The following is a 19,249-nucleotide window of genomic DNA, read 5'->3' as shown; positions in this document are numbered from 1 at the left end:
ACACACACTTACTATCGCCATTCCTTACATTGTGTAACGTGCACGGGCGAGTTTTAAATGGCTGTTTCCTGTGGGGGGGGGTTGGAACGGGAGGGGCTGGTGGGAGGGGCTGGTGGAAGCGAGCTGGTTGTCCCTGCGTGCGCCCTCCTGTAAGTTATTTCAGGAAACTTTGGAACTCTGTGTGCACCTCGCGAGCTGTATCTTGTGTGTCCTTCTGATGAACAAAAAGGCAAAGCGATCAAACTCCTGGCTTCTCTGCTGTCAGTGAGAATATTGATGCTGTTATTCTGAAAATATTAGATGTGTGTGTCGCAGAAGCACACACTCATAGTGGGACAAGCAATTAAGATGAGGACAATCAATGCAAGAGAAAAAACCACAGCCAATGAAATAACTTACATAAAATCCGGTGACGTCGCGGTGTATCTTCTCGTGCGTGTGAGTGAAAAGGCCTGGAGAGAATGACTACATCTTGCGCCCAGCTCGTGATCCGTGTGGACCGCGTTCCCACCAGAAGGACTCGGTTCTTTGGGCTGGTCCTGTGTGGGAGCCAGAACCGTACGAGCTGACCCTGGGGCATCTCGTGAGGCCACAAGCGAGTGATGCGTCAAGACGACTGGGCTTCTGCTCAAAGGGCCTTGAGTCACACTGAGAAAAAGACCATTTTTAACTACAGCTGTCCCTTTTTTATACATCCTCTGCAGGAGGCACACTTGTCCACCCGCCCTCCATGGCTGTGCCACCTTGCCTCTGGGAGAGACCCTGAGCAGGCATTGAAGCTGCTGCCCTTGGGGAAGGCGCCTGGAAGAGAGATGCTGGCCCAGCGGCGAGAGATATTCAGTGGAGGTTTCCTGCGAGCTGGGGAGAAGCATCTCAGCCAGCAGAACCCATCCTGGGGGGCTGGGAAAAGCTTCCAGAGGAAAGCGGTGGGACCCACGGGCATCAGTTCGAATATGCTGTCTCAGCTCAGTGGTGCACGGGCTGAAAGAAAGGGACCCACGCGTTTCTGCGGCTGCACAGTGCGGGCAGATTTTTCGAAGGAATTGCTTATGAATAATGAATGCCGACTTTTCCAGTTTAACGCGATGAAAATATTTTTAAGTCTGTCCTCTTTTCCCATCCTGTTTGTTGAAGCAGGCTACAGACTTACAGGCATGCGTATCCGTAGCTCCCTGGTGGATGCATTTTTCATTACACTTAAGAGAGGGGCTGTGGCACAAACGAAAGGCAGCGGCTTCCAGCACTTTTCAGCTTTAGAAAAAGCATGCTCGCCAGTGCCGCACGCACCTCTGCCGCTCACTTGCGGGTATGCACAGCCCCGTGTGCTCCCTGCGCAGAACGAGGCACCCGGCGACATCTGGTGACCCCTGAATAGCCGGGTAACCTGAGAAAAATACCATCTGGAAATGCTGCTGTCTTGGCCGGAGTCTTGCGTACCCGGGGGAAGGGTCAGCCTTATTCTGAGTGAGCTTTCATGGACATCCAACCCAAGGCGAGAGTGGCTGAGCCAGGCGGAAGACGTGGTCTTATCTTTCTAAATGAAAGGTCAGCCTGGGCTCCAGGTGCCTTCAGGGTTGGCTCCTGAGGGTAGGACCGTGAGACAAAAGCCTGCAGGCTCACCCTGAATGTGATGGCAGTCCCCCGTCCTGGGGGCTCCCAGACCCTCCCGTGAGCCATGCACTTGGCTTCTGTGTCGGACCCGTCACCTCCAAGGTGATGGAGTTCACCGAGGCTTTTCTCCTGCCCGCCCGCTGAATGTTCTGCTGAAAGAAACACACCTGGGAGAACCGGGCTCTGGCAGCAAGGAGCCAGCCCCGAATGTGCGAATCCACCCGGGATGTGGAAGCTCTGTGACCGGGGGCCTGGAGCTCATGGTCAGCGTAACTGACTCGACCGAGCCTGTGCATCTGGGTGCTGCGGTCTGGCTCTGCTGCGGCCAGAGGCTCCTGCACGTTGACCCAGGCACGTCGGGGGCGGGTGGGTGCGTCTGGGGCCCGCCCGGGACCTGAGACACACACCCCGCAGGGCTCCCTGGCCCCCTGCCCTTCTCTTCTGGCTGCCGCCTGGGGAGGCTGAGCCGCGGAGCGGACTCGGGGGTCGGGGGAGGTGGTCAGGGAGCTCTCACACCCTCGAGGACCTTCCCGGAAACTTCCGACCTTAGCTCTGGGTTGGGAGTCTCGGGGGCGCTGCCTCTGCTCGCTTGGGGTCCGAGCCCGTGGGAGCAGTGCTCCTGGGCTGTGCCCTGTTGGTGGCGGGGGCACTCCATCCGTGTGTGTCCCCGCTTTCCCCAGCGGCCCTGGGAGAGGGTGAGGAGAGTGGCCTCTGGACACTTATCCTGAGAAAGCTGCAGATGCTGCCGTCTGACCAGCCCCCTGTGGAGGAGTCCACAGAGAGGAGGGGAGGAAGGAGGCGGCTGGACGGCACCCTGGAATCTCCTCGCGAGCCCCAGAAGACCATGCCGCTCTGGTTCTGAGAGTAAAACCCTAGGATCAAAATGGTGATCCTTCTACCGACACACAGAAGTCATTCATCAGAGGTCTGACCTACTTCTAATCACCAGGCCCTGCAGGGGTGCAGGTGGGCCAGGCCAGGGCCCTCAGCTCGCACGGAGGTTGTGTCTGCCCCTTGTGCATTTCCCAGGGGCCACATCCAAGGGACCACGGAGCTGGTTCTGGGGCAGCTCGGGTCGGATCTTCTCGGGTTCACCCTTGAGAACACGGTGAAGACTGTGTCACTGGCAGAGGCCATGGAGAAGGAGGACCAAGAGCCCGAGACATTCAGAGGGATGCAATGTAGGGTCAGATGTAAGGAGTGTGGAAATTGGGACCCACAGGTGCCCATTGGAGTTCGGCTTTGTGCAAACTGAAAATTGATTCCTGAGAGATGGATGAAGTTGTTTCGAAAGCAAAGCATTTTAAAAGGACACTGGGTGTAGAGGCCCCCGCTGAGTCCATGACGGGACAGTCTGGGCATAAAAGTAACAAGTGCAGCAGATTGAAACACATTAAGTTCGCTGACACTTCAGGAGCTCAGCTTCGGCTGAGAAAAGCCATTCTGGGGGCCGGGAGGACTCAGGATGAATCCCAGGGACAGTCAAGCGCCCCTCTTCCCTTCCCCATGGAGGCTTCTTGGTGGGAAGTGCTTTCTTCCTTGGGGGACAATCCCCCAGCTCAGAAACTCAGGGCAGGGGTGAGGGCAGTCCCTGTATAAACCCCCATGAATTGGCAAAGGGACAGAGGCCCCACTGGTCAGTGAGGCCGGGACCGTTGAGAGAATCTGCAAGGGCAGGTGAGGGCCCCTGAGAAGGGACACTGAGGCCTTGTGTGTGCACCCCCGCCTTCCAGTGTGGTGGGGTGGCCACTCCCCAGGAGCAGGGCTTTGCATAAAGTGAGGCTGGCCGTGTGCTGAGAGCTGCTGCGCCCGGGCCACAGGTCCATGGACGTTCATCAGACTCTTTCTATTTGACATGTTTGAAAAATTTCGTAATGAGAGTCTTCTTTCATTAAAATTTGGAATGAATAAATATGAGTCTTGAACAAATGACCTTATCGGCTTCTCACGTTTCTTCCTCTGCTTAGCCTGGCCCCGGGTCAGAGTCTGGCTGCCCCCCGCACCGTGACCCGTGCCCCAGATGGGATCTGACGCCGACCCTGAGCAGAGCACCCAGAGGCCAGCACCCTCCCCGCCCCTGCCCCCTCCCCCAGGCCAGCGGAGAACTCCAGCCCTCCCCTTTCCGGCAGCTCTGACTTGGGTGGGCGGGCTGAGTTCACGTCCCGGCCACGGACTGTTTCTTGACCTTGAGCCACGATGCCTCCTGGTCGCTCAGAACTGTTTGGTGAGTTAAGGCTTAGGAAGTGCCTGGAACAGTGCCTGGTACAGAGTGGGTGCTCAGGAAGATTAACCGCTGAGACCTCACAGAGACCACACGAGAGTGCATATGAGTGTGTGCACATGTGTGTGCATGCATGTGTATGTGTGCACACACACATGTGCATGTGAGCACATGCACGTGCGTATGCATGTGTGCACACACGCATGTGTGCACGCATGTGTTGTGCACTGTGTGCTTGTGTGCACACACGTGTGTACACTTGTGTGCGTGCATGCACACACACATGTGTGCGTGTGCATATTCGGGTGTGTGTAGCCCTGGTTGCCATCCCCCTCTGACTCCTTGCCTTCCCAGACCAGCTGCCTGGTGCCATCTGCTCAGTGTGGTCTGGGGTGGGATGGAACCTTCGAGATTTACGTGAATGGGCTTGAGGCCCATGTTTAGATTAGAATCTCAGAATCTTGAGAGCCGGCCAGGCTCCCAGGGCCACCAGACCCCTCCTCCAACCCACCCTGGCTAGCATCCCCCTGCAGCGTCTTTCCCGAAACCAGAGGGCCTTCCTGGCGAGGGGTCGCAGCACTGCATGGCCCCAGGGCCCACAGGGACCCGACGTGGAAGTTGGAGGGCGTCCTTGTCCAAGCCTGAAGCCCACAGTCAGGACTGCAGGCGACTGGCCAGCTTGGAAGGGCGCAGGAGTCCAAGTCCTGGGATGTGAGAAGGCCAGGCGTGCCCTGGGGGTGCAGCCAGATGACTCAGGATACCGTGTGTGCACATGTGTGCACGCGTGTGTGCACAGGCCCGTGTGTGTACATGCGTGTGGGCACGAGCACACGCCTGGTCTGTGGGGTATCGCACAGCCGTGCGTGTGTGTGAGCATGGCAGGCCTGAGTGTGTGCGTAAGCATGCGCTTGTGCCCACCTCCCAGGGGGAGAGGGCAGTGCAGCCACCGCTGCTCACTTCCCCGCAGTGCCGGCTCCCACGCTGGGTCAGCTGGAGCTGCCCTGGCCCTTTCACTCCGTCCTTGCCCTGTGCTCGGTGCGACAGGCTCCCAGGTGGCACACGGAGCACGGGCTGAACACGCCAAACTCTTGGGCAGGGAGGGGCCCCTGGAAAGCCCGCTGGCTGAGGAAGCCTGTGACGGCACCTAGGCCGAGGGCCAGGCCGCCCGAGGCAGGTGCCCTAGAGCTCATGCCAAAGGCAAACGTGCCCACGCCCAGGGGATGGGGTGCACGGGGCTTTGGGCACAACCCACTCTGGAGACGGGTAGCGTCTCATCTTCCCTCACGACGGTATGCCTCCCTCCGCCTACCCAGCCTGAGCGGGACTAGGCAGCCAGCAGAACTGATTAATGTCCGCCAGGCAAATGGAGGCTGGGAGGCTTGCAAATCAGCGTCGACTAATTCATTTATTGATCAAAGAGCTGTCTCTTGCTTTTCCTTCCACCAAGGAGCCTCCCCTACCTGTCCTGAAAAGTCAGCCCAGGGCCCCATGGAGGAAAGTGAGATCCACTCTGCCAGTGGGCCCCTGCCCACCGGGGGTGGGCTCCCCCAGCCTCTGGCCATGAAGATCTAGCCTGGCTCTGTGACGGTCTGGCTCCGGCTGCCCAAAGCCACGGAGGTGGGTTTGCTCCCTTCTTGCAAAGCAGAGCGTCTACTCTCTGCACCCCTCCTTCCTGGTGCTCTTGAGGGTCCTCCCGGGACCCCTTTTAACAACTGAGCCTCCCCCAGGAGGAATCACCAGCCATGCCCCACGGTGACCACTGGTCAGTCCCCACACATGCTGCCTCTCATTCATTCATTCCCCGTTCACCCATCCATCATTCGTTCACTTACTCACAGATGTGTTTGACAAGATCGAGGGCATCCTCGGTGAGAAATGAGGTGTCCCCTGCAGACCAGAGTGGGCCCTGGCTTGGGCACACCAGCCACAAGACATGGAGTACAGAACTTAGTCCTTCTGCCCCCGATTTCCTCATCCTTACATGGGAATCATTGCAAAATAGAAAGTTATTATTTTCCCATTTTTGAGGAGTAAAAGAATCAGTGTGTAATGCCAAAAATGCTAACACACACATGTGGGTAACTGTTACCCGAAAAAGGCAGCAAACAACGCGTGTCAGGCAGCACGTGGAGAAACGAGGTCGCTGGTGCCCTGCGCAGGCGCGATGGTGCAGCTGCTGCGGGGAAAGCACGGGGCTTCCTCAGAAAACCAGGAGTCAAACCACTGCGTGATCCTGGAAGCTCACTTCTGAGTCGCAGCAGGGTCTTGAGTGGATATTTGCGCACCCGTGTCTACAGGGCCTTATTCACAACCGCTAAAAGGTAGAAGCAACCCAAGGGTCCGTCAAGGAATGAGCGGCTGAATGAGATGTGGTCCGTCCGTACGCTGGGATACATTCAACCGAGAAAGGAAAGGAAACCCCGAGCCAGATCGGAGCGCGGATGAGCCCCCAGGCCATTGTGCTGCGTGAAATAATTCAGCCTCAGAAAAACAAAGACTGTAGGATCCACGGATATGAAGCACCCGGAAGAGGCAGTTCCGCAGAGACAGGAAGCAGGTGGGAGGGCGGGGAGCTGGGGGAGGGGACGGGGGCTAGTGTTTCGAGGGACAGAGTGTCAGTGCGGGGCCGGGAGACAGCTCTGGAGATGACGGTGATGGTGGCTGAACGGGCTTGGTGCCCACGCTGTGCACGTGAACGCGGTCACGATGGCGGGCTCACGTTCGTTAGGTACCTTTTATGACAGTCAAGTGCAGGCGGTCTGGTGGAGGGTGGATCTCAGCAAGTGAGATCTCGGAACATCCTCACTGGCGAGAAGGAAGGGGGTCAGCCCCGCGGGGCAGCCCCGGGCCGGCTGCCAGGAGCAAGGTGAGCACGCGGGAGCCCAGAGGACCTCATCCTTGGAGGAGCATCTTGCGTTCCTGCCGAAACCAGTTGGAGAAAGAAACGCCTGTTTATTGGCACCTTCGTTTCACACAAACGAAGATTCTAACGCTTTAACAACCCAGTTCTCAAGTAAACTACCCTTTTTCACAAGGATCTTGCTCTTTTCTGGCCAGACCTCACCCCAAAACGGCCCGCTGCCTTCATCTTCTTTGTTAATAGCTCAGCCACCCCAGCCTGCCTGCTGTGTGCCCAGCTGGGCCCAGGGGGTCTGAGGACGGGGGAAGACCCTCCAAGCCATGCGGGGAGGCTTCCCCTTGGCAGGTTGACCTGCAACCCCCTGTGCCTTCCCCCCTGGTCCTGAGAGGCATCCTCCCTGCTGTGGGGTCTGTGAGGTGCGGGTCACTCTCTCCAGACCGCCGCAGGCCTTTCGTGCCATTTCCAAAGGACTGTCACCTCTCAGGAGTGCGCTCCTGGCAGGAGGCTTTCTCGGAGGGGAGTCAGGGACACAGTCTTCTAGAAGCTTCTGGAAGGGCAGTGAAGGCGGTGAGAGGTGGGCCTGGCTCTCAGCGCAGGGAGGGAACCTGGCTCCAGGGGCCCCACAGAGTGACAGGCACCAGTCTTTGGAGTAACAGCCCAGTAAGGCGGGGAGATGTGGGCGCGCGAGGGATCTGGGGGCCTGGAGCACCGCCCGCCTGCTGCCCGGGGTGGAGGCTGGCTCAGCGTCCCGCCCCTGGTGGGTCCTGAGGGCACGTGGGGGCAAAGGTGGTCGCCTGTGGGGGGTCAGACTTGGCAGATTGAGCGTCTGTGCCCACATCCACCCGCAGGTGTGAGCACATGTGCGTGCACACACACACACGCCCGCGGGCGAGGTGGGGGCAGCGTGTGGCTAGGGGGCATGGATTTGAGGTCAGGAGCAGCGGAGTTGAATCTGAGGCTTGAGCAGCCTCAGGTCTCAAGCTCAACCCCACCCCCCAGGTGCCGCAGAGGCCCAGGAGGAGGGGTGAGAAGGTTCCAGAACCCCCCACACACTCCGAGTCATTGGGCAGCCCTCTTGGGGTGGATCAAGGCCGTTTTGTGGACGCACATGCCCCGGGGGCTCCGTGTAGGTCTGTGGGAGGCAGCTCTTGGGGCTCTGGGGCCCACAGCCCCTCATCACTGGGTACCCAGGACATTTCAACCGTTTTTGCTGCCGCGTAGATGCTGTGAGGCTGTGTGCTGGGTGGGGGGCACACCCAGGTGACCTGCTGGCCCGGGGGGAGGCCTGCGGGGTGGCCAGGGCTCCTTGGGGGCCGGCTCAGCACCTTTCCCCAAGGATCCTTTCTGCAGAAGGAGGGCAGCGAGACAGGAAGACTCCTTCCCCTTCCTGAGACGGTCCTTGGTGGGAGGCAGCCCAGGAGAGGGGTCAGGCAGGCCTGGCCTTCCACCTCCCTCAGCCCTCCCTGTGCCCCCACGTGGCACCCTGTCCCGAAAGCTGTGGAGGCCACGTGGGCCCCAGGCCCGCGCATCCACAAGGACACGAAGAGCTGATGCTTTTGAACTTTTGGAGAAGACTCCATCTTTTGGAGAAGACCCTTCAGAGTCTCTTGGACTGCAAGGAGATCAACCAGTCCATCCTAAAGGAAATCAGTCCTGAATAGTCATTGGAAGGACTATGAATATTCATTGGAAGGACTGATGCTGAAGCTGAAACTCCAATATTTTGGCCACCTATGAAGAACTGACTCATTTGAAAATACCCTGACGCTGGGAAAGATTGAAGGCAGGAGGAGAAGGGGACGACAGAGGATTAGACGGTTGGATGGCATCACCAACTCAATGGACATGAGTTTGAGTGGACTCTGGGAATTGGTAATGGACAGGGAAGCCTGGTGTGCTGCAGTCCATGGGGTCGCAAAGAGGTGGACACGGTTGAGTGACTGAACTGAACTGAACTGACTGACCACTTCTAATCTCTTCTCATCCCTGTAATTTTGCCTTTTGCAGAATTTTGCATCAAATTAATTATACAAATCATTTTGCATGAAAAGGACTCCTGTGGACAGTGATCTCTGGGTCCCCGCAGCTCCCAGCACTTGGCTGGCTGCAGAACAGACACCTGCTCATCACAGGCAAAACACTCAGCAGGGATCCGACCCCCGAGCTGGTGCTTCTCAGCGTGTGACCTGGGGACTCCAGCATCACCATCTGCCTGTGGAATGCAGGTTTCCAGGCCCCATCAGTGTCTCCAAACGAGAGCCTCTGGAAGAGGCGTTTCCAAGCCAACAAGCTGAGTTTACACAGTCTTGGGGTTTGAGGATCACACTGAGCGTCTTTGCTGAGTCATGTGGGAGGGGCCCAGGGCACAGACGTGCTGTCCCGACAGAGACCCCAGGACTGACGCCCTGCCCTCACCTCCAGGCCCGCAGCCTGGTTCCTGTGGAGTCTGGGCACATGTCCCAGAATCTGCAGCTCCACCTGCTTCCTGCCTTTGCTCCCACAACTGGTGGTTCTCCTTCTGCTCTGAGCAGAGGCCACCCAGCACCCTGAGCCTCCCAGGGTCCCCTCCCGGGAGCGCTTGTCCCACTTCACCCTTAGAGCCTGCCCCTCCCTCCCAGGACCTGCTGTAGCCCGGCACCGCCTCGTGTGTGAACCTTTCTGGGACCATCAGCCAGGGCAGCGGGCGCAGAGATGAGACGGTCAGTCTGTCAGATGTTCTGGGAACAAGTGCCCTTCACAGGGCTTTCAATGGTGCAGGCCCGGCTCTAGAGGGGAAGGTGGCTGCAAACCCCTCTCCTCCTCTTTTCCGGTTATCGCGGCGTAGGGAACTATGAGCAGCAAAGTCTCCCGCGACACCCTCTACGAGGCGGTGCGGGAAGTCCTGCACGGGAACCAGCTCAAGCGCAGAAAGTTTTTGGAGATGGTGGAGCTTCAGATCAGCCTGAAGAACTATGACCCTCAGAAGGACAAACGTTTCTCGGGCACCGTCAGGCTTAAGTCCACTCCCCACCCCAAGTTCTCCGTGTGTGTCTTAGGGGACCAGCAGCATTGTGATGAGGCCAAGGCTGTGGATATCCCCCACATGGACATCGAGGCACTGAAAAAACTCAACAAGAATAAGAAACTGGTCAAGAAGCTGGCCAAGAAATATGATGCATTTTTGGCTTCAGAGTCTCTGATCAAGCAGATCCCCCGAATCCTGGGCCCAGGCCTGAACAAGCCTGGCAAGTTCCCTTCCTTGCTGACCCACAATGAGAACATGGTGGCTAAAGTTGATGAAGTGAAGTCCACGATCAAGTTCCAGATGAAGAAGGTGCTGTGTCTGGCAGTGGCTGTTGGTCACGTGAAGATGACAGATGATGAGCTTGTGTACAACATCCACTTAGCTGTCAACTTCCTGGTATCATTGCTCAAGAAAAACTGGCAGAACGTCAGGGCCTTGTATATTAAGAGCACCATGGGCAAGCCCCAGCGTCTGTACTAAGGCACAGCTTAATAAACCATACTAAACCATCAAAAAAAAACAACCCTCTCCTTGCTTCCTGGAGCGTGTAGGTCACTATTTCCATTTCAAGGCTGCAGCCATCAGCCTGCCTGCTCTTGAGTGAGGCATGTGGCCCCCAGATCCCAGGCCCCGACGGTCAGCAAGGGGAGGGTTTCCCTTCGCATCATGGACAACGGGCCCCCATTAGCCAGGGCGCCAGGAAGCTGATCCTGCTCTGCCCCGGGAGGGGGTTGGGGGACCCAGCCTGACGGGCCGAGGGGCAGGGGTGGGCCAGAGGGCAGGGGCAGCCCAATCCTGGGACTCCCCCCAGCCCCCGTGCCAGGCAGGGCTGCAGGCCTCAAGCTGCACAGCGTCCTCATGACTATGAAAGTCGTGTGTGGAGGAAACATGGGCCCAGTGGACAGACGAAGCAAAGGCCGGTCACCCCGCCCAGCAGAGAGCATCGCGGGAGCTGCCATGGACCTAGGTGGGCACCGTCGGCTGGTCCTCCCCAGACTGTGCACATTTCCTTTAATCCTGTGACCTGCGCCACTAGACCTGGAGGGCAGGCATCAATGCCCCGTGGGGGGCCCGTGCTACAGCCTGTGATCACAGCCCTTCACCCCACCTGCCTCCCTCCGCCTCCCGGGGTGGCTGTCTTCAGAGCTCTGTCCCAGGCTTGTTCTACCGTGTGCGTGTGGGGGTGTGTATATGTGTGTGCATGCATGTGCATAAGTGTGTGTGTGTGTACATGTGTGTGTGTGGGTGTGTATATGGATGTGTGTGTTTGTGTGTATATGGACGTGCATATGTGTATGTTGTGTGTGTGCATGTATCTGTGTGTATATGTATGAATGTGTATATGTATGTGTGGATGTGTGTGTGAATGTGTGCATGTGTGTGTATATGTGTATGTGTGTGAGTGTGTGTGTGTGTTTGGATGTGTGTGTGTGTATGTGTGTGTGTGTTTGGGTGTGTGTGTATGTGTGTGTGTGAGTGTGTGTGTGTGTGTTTGGATGTGTGTGTGTGTATGTGTGTGTGTGTTTGGATGTGTGTGTGTGAATATGTGTGTGTGGATGTGTGTGTGTGGATGTGTGTGTGTGTGTTTGGATGTGTGTGTGTATGTGTATGTGTTAATGTGTGGATGTGTGTGTGTGTGTGAATGTGTGTGTGTGTGAATATGTGTGTGTATGGATGTGTGTGTGTGTGTCTGGATGTGTGTGTGTGTGTGTGTGTGTGTGTGTATGAGCTGAGCTCGCGTTGCTTACATCTCTTGTCACACGACACCCTGACATCTCTGCATCCTCCCCAAATATGCTGCTCAGTCATCCCGCCCCCCGGAGCAGCTGGCGTGGGGTCAGCAGCTTCTTCCTGCCTGGACGCCAGTGCTCACGTGATCCCGCTTCCTCTAAGACCCCTTGGCTTTCCTCCTGCACAGGGACAGCTGCTCACGGGGCTCACGATGGGTCAGTGGTGAAAAGATGAGACCAGCTGTGTCCCAGGAATCCTCTTGGGCCTCGGGTGCCAAGGAATAGCTTTGGGAAATGCTTCATGCAGGGGGTCCCGCCATGGCCCCTGGAGCGAGAGAAATCCGGGTGAGCCTTCGGGTTCTGAAGCTGCATCTTCTCAGCTGCCAGAGAGGCACGTCTCTGAGGGCCTCCGGGAGGGACATGCGGTCCTCCCCAGATCAGCGGTCCACAATGGAGGTGCAGCAATCTCCAGGAAGTGAGAGCATCTCTCCAGCACTGGGCTTGCCAGGTAGAGAGAGTGGGCTCCTGGCTGTGCCCTGGGTAGAAGGAGGGACGTCCAACCACAGCCTGGCTTCTTCTGGGGCAGCGAGGGTGGTGGGGAGGGAGAGGAGGCAGGTGCCAAGACCACCTCTGCCCCAGGCAGCCTTCGGATGCCTCAGCCCTGGGAGGGGCAGGGAGGCCGTGCACCCAGAATGAAGGAGTCTTCAAGCAACAACACCCTGAGGGCTCGGCTCTCAGAGCCCTGGGGAGCCCAAGGCCTGGGGGTGACAGGGAGCCGGAAGGGAGGTCAGAGCGTCCGTGGTTCTGTCTCCCTGCCCCTCGGTTCTCTCAAGCCTGAAAACGGGCAAGCTGCTTTCCAAGATGCTGCTTTCCAAGATGCTGGCTCCCAAGATGCTGGCTAAGAAGCACCACTGGAAAGGGAGTCTCCAGGGCCCAGGGCCACCGAGACCCTTGCCTTCAACTCCCTGGCCGCCGTCGTTCATTGCTCAGTCGTGTCCGACTCTTTGCGATTCCGCGGACTGCAGTCGCCAGGCCTCCCTGTCCATCACCGTCTCCTGGAGCTTGCTCACACTCATGTCCATCGAGTCAGTGATGCCATCCAACCATCTCATCCTCTGTCGTCCCCTTCTCCTCCTCCTCTCAGTCTTTCTCAGCATCAGGGTCTTTTCCAATGAGTCAGCTCTTCGCATCAGGTGGCCAAAGTGTTGAGGCTTCAGCTTCACCTCCTTCTTTGGGGTGTTGCAGGAAATGGTGGGGGTGGATCATGACACAGAGGCTGAGCAGCAGCTAGAGATGTGGGAAGCCGATCATGGAACCCAAGAGACGCGCTGATCAGGGCTCTGGGAGGGGCGGGGGTGGGGTGCAGGCCTGGGCCCCGGTGCCAAGCAGATCATCCCCGCAAGGGACCCAAAGCCAGGGCCGCAGTCGGGGTGCAGCGAAGGCCTGAGCTGCCTCCTCTGCGATGGAGGCCCTGCCGCCTCCCCCGCCGTCTCCAGCTTTCTCTAGGGTGAAGCGAAGGTGACGGACGAGGAAGGGCTTCTGTCTGCCATGAAGCACCTACAATGTGTGCTGATACTGTTATTATTGCTGTAATTATTGTTATTCCAAGTGCACAAGGATGATGGACGGCCTGCGGGGGCGGGGGGTGTCCAACCTGCCAAGAAATTCTCATATTTCAGGGCGAAAATGCTTTGAAATCCGAGGAGGAAAGAGGCTTAGAACCAAAGGCATTTGATTATCATTGCATTTGAGTCTACACACATAAGACCTGACTTCATTCAGAAAAGTCACCCACGAAAAATTAAGTGGAGATTTCCCCCATCCCTTGCTGCATTTACCAGCTCTGGGGCTTAGGAGATGAAAAGTACAGACTCCAGTTGGGAAGAAGCCTTCTGGAAGTTCTGGTTCAGCAGGCAGCCAGCAAGCAACCCCTCCCCTCTCCCACCAACAGCCAGGAGCTTAGAAGAGGGAAGTTGAATTGTTATTCAATGTCCTTCCCAGCCCAGCTCCCACGCAGCTCATCCGCGTGCCCGTCAAGGTTGGCTGGAAGGTCAGACCCCTGTGGCCCTGTGACTGCGGGTGCCTGGAACCCAGGTCAGTGATTGCAGAGGTTGGAGAAGGTGCCTGCAGTTCCTGTCAGGGGCGGCAGGGCCAGGCTGGGGGGCTGAGCCCCGGGCCCCCGCACTCACTGACCCCGCCTGCCCTCCCTGCAGGGCGAGCTGCTGGCTCTAGTGAGTGAATGAGCCAAGGTGCCAGTGGGAAGCTGGCTGTGGGTCCTCAGACGGTGGTCTGGGCGATAAGAAATCCCTCCAGCAGGGGTCCCTCCAGTCGTCAGCGTCTCCCACCTGCAGGGAGCTGGGCAAGCAGAGCCCGTTGCTGGAATCAGGCAGCGCGCTCATTGCCCACCTCAATCTCCAAATCTCCTTGGCCCCTTAGGCTGCGGGCATGGCTCCAGGTCCTGGAGCTGGGCTCTGCTGTCCGTCCTTGTGGCCAGCTGCACAGGCAGTGCTCAGCTCCTCCAGGCTTCCAGGGGAAGTGGGAAGCCCTTCACGCCATGTGGCAGGTGACTCGAGGCCTGGGGCCCAGTGACTGGCCAGGGCATGACGCAGGGCCTCCCGAGACCCCCATCAGGAGGCTCATCGAGCTCCCGCCAACCCCACTGAAGCCGTCGACTCAGGGCTGCTGGCCGGCGGGGTGCCTGGACCCCAGGACAGGGAGTAGAGCTTTTCCCAGACCCCTCTAGATAGCAGACACTGCCCCAGGGCTGGGTGTGCAGGCGGCTGGCTTCCCAAGACCTTTCTGGGTCTTATTGGAGGAGCCAGCCTCCTAATCAGGTGTGCGTGACATCCTCTTCTCACGTATCCCGGAACGAGGCTCTGCTGAGGTCTCACCATTCCCAAGCAGGCGGGCAGGACCGGTGTGGCCCGGAGGAGTCCCCTTCAGCATCCTCACCTGCAGCTGGGAGGCCCCCGGCCCTCAGAGCAGGAGAGACTTCCGCCCAGACCCCAGAGGCTCCTTCCTGCAGGGTGGTGCTCTGGCTGCTGCTGCAAAGGACCACAGGTGGGCGGGATTCATTCTCTCCCAGGTTCCCCTCATCAAGGGGCCGGCAGGACCTCGCCCGCCCCCGGAGGCCCCTTCCAGCCCCTGGAGGCTTCAGGCGTCCCCGGGCTTGTGGCCGAACCACTGTGGTCAGCGTCTGCCTCCATGTTTAGGTGGCTTCTCTTCCAGCCGAGTCAGATGTCCGCCTGGGCCGCTCGTTCGAGGGCTCCCGATACGACATTGGGCCCCTCGATAACCCAGGGTCTCCCTCCCACCTTAGCATCCTTCGTTACCTCTGCAGACACCCTGCTTCCATATAACTTCACACTTACAGGATCCCGGGGTTGGGACCCGTTATCTTCAGGGGCCACAAGCAGGCTGAGCAGACGCAGCAGGAGGCCCACAAAAGCCGGGCCCCGGAACCCAAGGCCGACAAAGCCACAGACTCTCAACGTGCCGTGCTCTGCAGCCATTTTTCAGTTTAATTGGCTTGAAATGCATCTGGCTGGGAGGGATGTCCCAGGAAATAGATGAGTTTAATAACACCTCCCATCCGTGCAGGGCATGCCAGCTCCGGAGCCGGGGTGCGTCCGCACGCATCCGTCCTCTCGGCATGGCCCCTGGAGGGGGCGAGTGACACCAGAGCTCAGGTCGCCCCGCCACCTAGTCATGGAGGGGCCACCCCTCCAAGCCCCGGGCTGGCTTTGCAGCTGAGATGCCAACCCGCAAACGTCCACCTCCAGCCCAGACACAGGCGGCCGGGACCCAAAGAGATGGCCCTCTCTGGACACGCCCTTCTGAGCATCCTTCCGGGAGCAGAGGGCGCCACGCGCTGGCACCTGGCACCCTCACCAGCGGGCAGCCAGGGTGGCTGTCCTCCCTGTGACGGGCCCGCATGTCTGGGCAGCAGACGGGCCCTGCTGCTGGCTGCAGGCATGGGGCTCTGGCCCCAGGCCTGGTGTAGGCACCGCCCCTCGTCCTCTGAGGTGCCTGACCTCTGGGTCTTCTCAGGGGAATCCTTACTCCCTTGCACCCCTCACGCAACAGAGAGAGGCCATGGGATTTCAGCTTGGGGTGGGGGCTGGTGGGGGTCTGCCGCTGAGAGCCCGTAGCTTCGCCCCTAAGGGGCTGAAAGTGCCTCCCCGGTGAACATGGCTGGAAGGGGGCTAGAAGCACCTCCACCCTTCCTCTGCCCCAAGAGCTTGGGCTGGCCCGGGGCGGGGGCTGGGCAGAAAGGCTGGGCGGCCCGGCCCTTGTCCACCCCTCCTGAGTAGGGGTGACGGTGCACCCAGCCTGGACCCAGGACCCTCTGGACAGCAGATGCTTCCAAGGCTCAGGGAGAGGCGGCAGGTGGGTCTGGAAATGCTGTCTGGGCGACTCACGGGGGTAAAGGCAGGTGGGACCCCCGGGGCAGTCCCCCTGGTGACCTCAAATGTGTGTCTGATGACAATCCAAAGCGTTGAAGGGCCTGGCCCACAGCAGGATGTGGCCCCCTGGACAGGGTCCTGGCCCCGGGCAGGGCGGGCTCGGGCAGGGCAGTGGGGTCCCCGTGGACAGGGCCCGGGCCCCAGGCAGGGCCGCCTCAGTTAGGGCAGTAGCGGCGGCAGTGGCGGGCGCCGTCAGCCGGGTCTCATCTTGGTGAGCACAGGGCCGCAGGGAAACGGAAATACAAGTCTTGTTGTTTCCGAGGGATTTGTCATCCAGGTAACAGTGTCAGGAGCGCTCGGCTGGGAGCGAGACACCTGGTCTGGATGCGGGCTGTGGCCTCTACGGCCCGTCTGCAGAGTCCTCGCCTCTCTGGACGCCTGTTTACTCGTGTTTGTGGAGCTGCTGGGGGGACACAGCCGTGAGCCGGCTGTCAGCCATGCTTCCGTCCCTCTCCAATCTGTGGGCTCCAGAGTCAGACCCCTCCCCAGCAATGGTGTGCGGCAGAGCCCCCACCAGGGTAGACCCCAACTAAGGCAGACCCCCCCCAACACACTGACGCAGACACCTCCACACTGCGGCAGATCCCCCGAACTAGGGCAGACGCCCCACACCGGGGCCAACCCCACCACCAGGGCAGGTGTCAGGGAGGGAGGCGCAGCCGGGGGCACTGGAGCCCAGAGGGCCTCTCCAGGGTGGGGGTTCTGCAAGCGCAGAGGAGTTGGGGGTCAGATCTTGGCTGTCAGAGAGCACACTTCTCTCCTTCCTTTAGCGGTGCTTTTCAGGGAAGCACCTGGCGTTTCACTTCCCTTTCTCTTCGAGGAGGTCAGGCCGCGCTTCCTGAAAGCTTCGCCTCTTATCCGTGGGGCGTTTGTGCTGTGGAGCCTTGGAGGCCCTGGGGCTCCGGACAAGGACACAGCTCCACACTCCTGGGCCCAGCGCCACCCACCGGGGCCGCCTTTACACCTGCTGCCCGGACCCAGGCCCGATGTGCGCCCTGCCTGCCCACCTCCGCCTTCGAGTCCCACCAGGATCCCAGGACCTGGAATCCAACTCTGGTCCCAGGAGGCCGAGGAGGAGGGGTCCTCACACCTGCCGGGCGGCCAGCACAACCTCCTGGACGCTCGCTGGCAGACACAGGGCCGCGACCGGCTGGCATCTCTGACTCCTTTCCTCTGTAGTGTCCCTGAGCTGGTGTGATCTCACCCATCACGTGAGGATCGAGTCCATTTCCGCAGCTGCCCTGAGCTTTGTTTTCCTGCTTCGTGGGAGTCTGATTGGGGTTCAATGAGACACCCCACCTGGGACATTTAACCCGATGCAGAGCCCGAGGTGAAATCTCAACAAATGGCAGCCAGTATCAGTCATCTTTGCCTTTTTATGTTGTTCATGGTGTTCTTGCTGCAAGAATACTGGAGTGGTTTGCCATTCCCGTCTCCAGTGGACCACCTGAATATTCACTGCAAGGACTGATGCTGAAGCTGAAGCTCCAATGCTTTGGCCACCTGAAGGGAACCGCTGACTCATTGGAAAAGACCCTGATGCTGGGAAAGATTGAGGGCAAAAGGAGAAGACAGCTGCAGAGGATGAGACAGTTGGATGGCATTGCTGATACAGTGGACATGAACTTGGGCAAACTCCAGGAGACGGTGAGGGCAGGGAGGCTTGGCTGCTGTAGTCCTTGGGGTCGCAGGGTCAGATATGATTTAGCGGCTGGACAACAGCAAGTCCGTTGTCTTAGGTGCTGTTTCACTGGCTGTGATTTATTATCACGGTCACTGTTATCACTGGTCCATCCTATCAAACCAGGGGCTGCTTTCTGGCGCCTGGAGAGCGGACTGCGACTCCTTCAAGACTAGGATGGGCTGGAGGAGAGGTTCCTGAACCTCCCGGGCAGCCAGGGCCAGCCCCGGACAGGCGGGTGGACATCCGGAATGCCTGCCCGTGTGACCTTCAGCTGAACAACCAGTACCCGTGGTACTTTGTTATGCTTAGATTTTTGTTTACCTGAAATTTAAATTTTTTCGGGATAATGTTGACACCATTCAGGGGAAGCAGCTGTCAGGTGGACGACTTGTGTGTTTCATGTGCTGGGTGGACATCTAATCCACCTGTTTTCTTTTAAAACATCTTTATTGACATACATTCACAGACTCACAATGCGTCCGTTTAGAGTGTGCAATTCCACAGTTTTTAGCATATTTTCAGATGAACACAACCGTCACTACGGTCATTTTTAGGAACTTTTATCAACTCAGAAAGGAGCCCTGTTCCACTGACTGTCACTCGCCGGCCCCGCCCCCCGCCCTTAGCACCTGTCACTTGGCTTTCGGTCCCAGGGGAATTCCCTCTCCTGGGTGTCTCGCAGGAGTGGAATCGTGTGAGGCATGGTCCATGGCGGGCTTCTTCGCTTCCCGTGCTTTCCAGGTTCATCCACGCAGTCCCACGTGCCAGGGCCTCACACCTCGTCATGCTAATAAAACCCTTCGTCTGGATGAGACGCATCTGTTTATCCAGCCATGGGAGGTGGCGGTAAGGGCTGTCTCCTCGACCTCAGCCTGCTGTCTGCCCTTGGCACGGCCAGCCCAGGTTTAGCAAAGAACGCTGATGAAAACCAAACAGCATCCTCCCTCCCCCAGCACTGGTACCCGATCCAGCTCCCTGCTCCATCCTCGATGTCGGCCTTTAGCAGGACCACTGACAGGCCAGGTGAGCAGACTTCCCCACCTGGCCACCCAATCAGCTCCTCTTTGTGACCTCTGCCCACTGACCCCACCTCCTGTCTCCGCTGACCCTGGGAGTCCATCCCCGGCCGTCCTGCTCTGTGCAGAGCTGAGCTCGCATCTGCCCCAGTCTCTGGCACCTACTACAGTGACTTGAGCCCCGTCTGCCTTGCTAGTTTAAGCACGTGCTGGGTGCAGACGTTCTTCACCAGCGGATATCTGGTCTGCTCCCTGCCTTGGCCGTGTAAGCGTCCAAGTACAGGATTCGGCGTGGACGTGTGTTCCCGTTTTTCTTAGGTAGTTGTGTAGGAGTGGAACTTCTGGGTCTTACGGCTGAAATTCTGATATCACAGAATATCTTGGATTTTATCTGGCACCTCCGGGCCCTGCCCATGCGCGTGTCTTATGGTGGGGCAGGGGGCGACCCCTTCCACTTCACTGAGGGCTAGGGTTCTGGTCCCCCAGGGGTGGAAAGAGGCCAACGTCAGGGATCACAAGTCACGGCTCTGGGTCACGGGCTGCCAGTCTGCACACGGGTCGTTCGGTGGCCTCTGCCACCACCTGCATCAACTCTGGGCCAGGTGGCCAGGTCCTGGGGTCCCAGGAACCCTGGAGGACCCAGGCAAAGCTTGCAAA

General features: G+C 58.7%; 1 protein-coding gene across 1 annotated transcript; it reads left to right on the top strand.

Moving 5' to 3' along the window:
* Positions 1 to 9,514: 9,514 nt before the first annotated feature.
* LOC128056104 (60S ribosomal protein L10a-like) lies at positions 9,515 to 10,212 on the top strand. Its single transcript, XM_052648789.1, has one exon. It carries the CDS (start codon positions 9,523 to 9,525, stop codon positions 10,174 to 10,176), a length of 654 nt encoding a protein of 217 aa, XP_052504749.1. The 5' UTR covers positions 9,515 to 9,522; the 3' UTR covers positions 10,177 to 10,212.
* The last annotated feature ends 9,037 nt before the right edge of the window (positions 10,213 to 19,249 follow it).

The sequence above is a fragment of the Budorcas taxicolor genome, chromosome 11, assembly GCF_023091745.1.
Source record: "Budorcas taxicolor isolate Tak-1 chromosome 11, Takin1.1, whole genome shotgun sequence".
In the NCBI taxonomy this organism is placed as follows: domain Eukaryota; kingdom Metazoa; phylum Chordata; class Mammalia; order Artiodactyla; family Bovidae; genus Budorcas; species Budorcas taxicolor.
This window is presented reverse-complemented; position numbering and strand designations above follow the sequence as displayed.

Excerpts from the sequence above, each read along its gene's own strand:
- LOC128056104 (XM_052648789.1), top strand. The coding sequence starts at position 9,523 with ATGAGCAGCAAAGTCTCCCGCGACACCCTCTACGAGGCGGTGCGGGAA.